The sequence below is a fragment of the Rhyacophila brunnea genome, unplaced genomic scaffold, assembly GCF_057557595.1.
Source record: "Rhyacophila brunnea isolate RB1 unplaced genomic scaffold, BYU_Rbru_1.0 scaffold_15, whole genome shotgun sequence".
Lineage (NCBI taxonomy): Eukaryota > Metazoa > Arthropoda > Insecta > Trichoptera > Rhyacophilidae > Rhyacophila > Rhyacophila brunnea.
The window spans coordinates 24,340,251-24,346,439 of record NW_028232806.1 but is presented as its reverse complement, the minus strand read 5'-3'; the positions used below and the strand labels follow the sequence as shown (position 1 = coordinate 24,346,439).

The 6,189-nt window shown below is 34.2% G+C and overlaps 1 protein-coding gene across 1 annotated transcript; it reads right to left on the bottom strand.

The window, feature by feature from the left end:
• Positions 1–387: 387 nt before the first annotated feature.
• On the bottom strand, positions 388–5,933 carry galla-1 (cytosolic iron-sulfur assembly component galla-1). The gene is made up of 3 exons (XM_085942897.1): positions 5,658–5,933; positions 4,206–4,469; positions 388–665 (listed from the first exon to the last, which is right to left on the bottom strand). The coding sequence occupies exons 1-3, from the start codon at positions 5,797–5,799 to the stop codon at positions 568–570; spliced, it is 504 nt and encodes a 167-aa protein (XP_085799023.1). The 5' UTR covers positions 5,800–5,933; the 3' UTR covers positions 388–567.
• Positions 5,934–6,189: the final 256 nt, after the last annotated feature.

Below are 6,189 nucleotides of genomic sequence, written 5' to 3'. Positions count from 1 at the left end.
AGAAATCAATTATTACATATCCGATGGACGTTGTGCGTAATAACTGGTTAACCTGGACATAAATTATCAGCTGTGCAACAACTCATCAATATTTCTGTGAAAGAAATCTTCGACCATGTCCGATCCTAATAGGATCATATGGGCCTCCACAGAGTAGAGGTTTGTATTAACAGATTTTGTTTTTACGAGAAATGGATGTCAGCCACTTGCTCAACCTATTAGGTCCATACCCTGACTCACACACACATTGAAAAACAATATGTGTACTTGCCAGACCCAGGATTCGAACCTGGGACCCACGGCATGATAGTCCAACGCTTATGCCGCGCGGCCACCGTGGGCCTGAAAGAAATAGTCGTAGACTAATTTTATTGTAATAAAATCACATTTTAATAACTAGTCATTAATTTATTAATTAATAATATTACAAACTTTTAACAAATTTTTCTTTATTACAATATAAGTGCCACTGTATAAAAACATATGTCCAGTACTAGTCTACATAAACCATCAGCCTATAATATAACTCCATAAAAAATTCTGTCCATTCGTCAACCGTTGAACACATCACTCTTCTTCCTTTATACACTTTTCAACGAGTTCTCTTAGATTTGGGTTCTCCATTGCAGCGGCTATTCTTTCTTTGTCGTTTATTTGTTTATTTACTGCAAAAAAACAAAAATTTCGGTGAGTATATTAAACATAAATTTACATTTAAGTGTAGGTTATTGTAACTGCATTTGCTATAACGCCATCTATAGTCAGGCTGCGGCATGTACTCGTAATTTCTGATCGTAGTGCTAGTAATTACTTATACTGCAAATGCAATACGATTAACTGTTCTTTAATTAATTACTAATTGAACTGGTGTTTATATGACATAACTACATTATAATAATGAAACAAAGTTTATTTTCTAAATCCTACAATATTTGAGTTATCTACGATGACAACTGTTTTAGGCTATAAACCCATCCTCGGAATGATCGAATATAACGAATTCTAAAAATTAAAACACTGAATGTTGACGATCTGTTATGGTGTCAGAAATCGAGAGTGTACCGTGTAAAATCGATCTGCTTCACTCCTTGTATGTGCACAACAGTGGGGTAATTTTTATTTACAGTAAACTACTGACTATCCGTGAGAGGGTTATCCGGTTTGCAAATTATCCGTGTATAAATTTAATTTTTTTTAAAATCGCTCGCTTTCAAACATGAACCTCACTTTGGAAAATTCGAAATGATATTAGAAAGATTCCTGCAAACAAACCAAAATCACAGATTTGATTATCAAATAAAATAAATGTCTGCTTTATAGATGTATAATAATAATATGTAGTATTTTAAAAAGAAAAACCTATAGTTTGGATTAACCGTGTTTTTCGTTAATTCGTGCTGCCACTCCCAACCATTAACCCAAATAATCGGGAGTCTACTGTATTTTGATATTTTTATTATTATTTATTTCACTAGGGATTTAAAAACCTTTTCTATGCCTCACGATATTACTATGGCAGTATCTGACAGACCGCAAATTTTTAATGACACAATATGTTGAATGTAGAGCGAAGCTCTTACTACAATCGCTGTAATACTGATAATTTGTGGCTTAGTATTTCATAATTATTCAAACAGATGCCACTGTGTGTTTAATTTTTTAGATTATGCAAATCAATCGATAGTGGCTAGTAATTTGAGGCTAAAGTCGGACAAGATAACCTGCTAAATTTTTATGTGCGGCCTGTCGATCACTGCCTCATAGAGCGAGAAAACTTGCTGAAGGCATAGAACTGGTCAAGTGAGGTTGACATCCACATTAAGGTCATCTCTGGACTTTTTGCAATGTATTCGTTTATTTCAACTTGCCCAATGAGGTAATGCGATCACTCTTGTCACATTTTTGTAAACAAGGAGCGAAATATGTAGATGGTTTTACCAGGGCTTTTTTTAAACAAACAAAGGTGCCCGGAACTCACTTCTTACCTACTAAAGAAAATTATATTCAAATATCATTTAAAGTAACTTTTCCTATGCCATGAAGTGCATAAAAAATTAAACAAACAAACAAATATAAATAAATAACGAACATAAAAGTTGTAAAAAATAAAATTGTAAAAACATCATATACTTGAATAAAAGTATATTATAGTGATTTCCATGGCCTCCACATCCTGAAGCGGACCCCCTACCTATCACTAAGGTTAAAGGCAGTGTGACGCTCTATAGTATCGTTTTTTAAATGGTGTTCGAGATAAAATTAATGGTATTCAGTGTATCAACAAACAACCAAAAAATGCAATTACTTCAACCACAATTTAAAAATGTTAATACGTCTGAAGGAAATTAGCCCCGCAGGTGATGTTTTTTACGATGAAAGCAAATTCGTGATGTGCGTTTATCTTGCTTATCTGGTCGATCCCCCAGGCTAGAGCCCTGTCAGCCCCCCCCTTTGTGGGGGCCATGGTGATTTCCAAAGTTCAGTCCAATTCCTTTTCTTAGTGTTAAGAGTTTATGGCCGAATGTCTTCCACTGAGTAACCACCGATCAACGTATTTTGAAGTATCAAAAAGTGTCAAAGGTGGTCCGAAGTCTTCAACGAAGCTCTTATTGGGGTAATAATTAGATTCATTTGCGAAAATTCGCGTTCACCTTCACTTGATGAAATGGTAATAGAATTTAATGGAAATATCAAACGCAATAGTTTTTCAAGACATGTCTTTTCATATGAAATGATTCAGGAAAATTAACTTGTACTATGGTAAGAAAGAACACTGCTTTGTCTTAATTGCTTTTGAAACGTTCCACCGAGTGACATGACAAAAAAAGCCCTGGTTTTAACTAAACCTCTTTTTCTGAGATGATTTGCGGATCGTCAACATTTTACTAGGGCCATCGAGAGCGTCGACAGCTTCATATACCCAGTGGTACACATCACGGAAAATGTCATTTTGTAAAGAGAGCTCACTATCCGAATGAGAATGGCGCAGCAACATTTAACTCAATGCAAAATGTCTGGGACTCACAACTGTACTCAGTTAAAACCAAATGCCGTCTATTCGACGTTTGTATTCTGACAGTGCTGCCTTACAGTAGCGAATCATGGTACCTTACGAAGGTTCAGAGCAACCATATACTGAGTTTCAAGAACAAATGTTTGCGACAAATACTGGGTGTGCGGTGGTATAGCGGTACAGGTTTAGGAGTACCGAGTAGATAAGAGAACCAACCAAGCAGCCTCTGATCACGCTGAGAGTGAAGATACAACGTTGGAACTGGCTCAGCCATGTGCTGCGGATCCCAGAAGAGAACCTCAATCTGGCTTGCCTGTTCATGAAGCCAACTGGATTCCTACATCCTGGAAGGCCACTAAATACTATCTATAGAGTGTATATGGGGGAGATATGGAATGCTGGTATGACCTGGAACGACGCGAGACGACAAGCAAGCAACAGGGATTCTTGGAGGTACCGTGTGGTATCCACATTCTTCAGTTAAAGGGCAAACATGGCCAAAGAAGAGGAAGGTAGATACCTGTAGCCAACTATTTTTGGAATAAAATGAATCAATATGAAAGACATACAAATTTGTGAAGTTCATTAAATCATCAATATCCTGATTCCTGGGGTTTTTCTGAACATTTTCACACTAAAAAGATAATAATTGGTGTTTTGAAAATATACATGACAGTAAAGAAGTCGCTGGTCAAATCGCTTATGGCTTGACAGTACTCAGTACTCGTAGCACTGTCCGGGGATGGATTTATAACACAAAACAGCTGTCACTCGAATATCATAAAATTAAAAAAAAATCTTTGTTACAAACCTTAAGGGGGGACATGCTCAGTGTACGTCAAAATGAAGTTTTATGCTATTTTCAGAGCATAACCCTGGACATTCCTTAAACGTTGTGGATAATCTATTTATATAATTTTGAAGCCTTATTATCCTTTATATTTATTTTAAACATTTGATGACTGCATAAAGTATTTTTATTACATAAAATAGTATTCTTTTAAACCTCTCGCTCTAATGTTTTAGGAGAAGGATAATAAGGCTTCAAAATTATATAAATAGATTATCTACAACGTTTAAGGAATGTCCAGGGTTATGCTCTGAAAATAGCATAAAACTTCATTTTGACGTACGCTGAGCATATATAATAGATTGTAAATTAATAATAATTATACAATAGTGTGTTTCTTACTGTCTTCTTCAGTCGTGTGGGCACCTTTTTTAATATAAATGTCTAACTTTAAGAGGTGCGGTATGGATCTTTCGATTTTCACTCGTATACAAAGTCCAATCAACGTGGCCAGCGAACAGTGGGGTACAGTAGGGTTAAATTCCACTCGGATGACTTGGACATTATCTGCGGTGGGATCCTTCACGAACACTCCATCTATGTAAACGACATTTAGATCCTCGAGAGTGGCTGGTTTTTCAGGATCTCGTATCGTTCGAAGAAAATCTATAAGAATTCAAAGATTGGCATTACTTAATACAGGTTTTAAAGTAGTTGGAAGGGTACAGTAGCTGTATGTCGTGAAACTTTTTTACAATTAGGAGATTGAATTCAGCTGATGGGTGACAGAAAACTGAAATAAATGGAAAATGTAGTGGGTGGCATCGATCTATAGACCTTTCGATTAGCAATATTGTGCTATCCTAGTGATAATTATTAGCCTTCCTTTATATAATTATAATTATAATCCTTCGTTAATAATATATAAGATACCAATAAATGTCATTATATTTGATAATTTGATAGGTGGCAGTATACATTCGAACTTTAAGAATGCTCTGTCTGCTAGGGGATCTAGCAGAAGAATACGAAGCTTGCAATTTAATACAATTTATATTAAGTATATGTTTTAATTAATCAATACGTATCTAATAACATATCTAAATGTGTGTTCGTTAAAGGGTCACATCTTATTATTATATTATAATATTTAATGAATATTTTTATGATAAAAATGTAGTATAATAAGTTCTATTAAATATATTGGAAAGAATTTTGGTAATTGTGCCGCAGAGGTGGCCATGAGCTTTTATAATTTTTTTTTTACGAAAACAGTTTATTCCATGTAGACAATTATAATAAATACCTTTTTCTGTTTGGCGCATCGGCTTTTCGATCCAATAATCGTTATTTTAAATTTCCATACATTTTGATGCACCATTATCACAAACTAAGATTATATTATGAGGTAATATTAGGTTGGGGTAGGTTCGATTAGGTTAGGTTTGGTTTGGTCTAAAACGAAAGTTGTAAAATCTCATGGCCAATTTTTAAACAGTTCAAAGTCTTCACGTATTTTATATTGAATTTTCGCATTTACAATTTTGACATTTCTGATAACCTACACAATTTCAATATAATTTATTTCATTATAAGTACAATTCCTTCCTCAAACATAACCTAATTTATATTCATGAATAGAAAAATCAACTATTGTTTATATCAACTGCAGAAACGTCAAACGCATAGATAAACTCTAACCTGATTTTATATATTATTATTACACTACGACTTGAATAAATAACAAGTACAAGCAAAAAAAAATAACGGCCAGGTAATCCATTGTTATATTAAAGTAGGTATTATTTTAAATGGAGATTTCATATGAAACTAAATTTGTTTGATCCAACTTACCGTAAATAGTTTCCTTTAAATCGTTTGTGTCCTTATAACCGAGCTCGGCGATCGTGCTCGCCTTTTCCATCTTAGCTTTTGATATCGCGCCAGAGTTTTTTTCTGGCACGTCTAATGAAAACTTCTTAAAGAAAGAAAGCATATTGGTCAAAGTTCACACTTAATCAAAACATAACATCGAACTATCGAAATAATTATATCGGTGGAGTGGTATGGTAGGTATATTGTGACAGCGAATAAAAAATCTGACCATAGACTAATTGATCTGACAACTACGCACAATGTTGCTATACTATTAAAAATAGTTTTCCTATTACAAATATTTTAATAAATACGATAACATAATTTTATTAAAAGGGTGGGAATTAATCGCATATTGCAATAATCAAAATATATATATAAAGTTCGTATCATTGAACCTGAACTGAACGAATCAAATGGCACGTTGGATTTATTTGATTTGGAACCGTTTGGTAGAATGTCCACGGAAACGCTTTTCTGACAACTAATTAGTGTTGCTAGTACTTAAAAT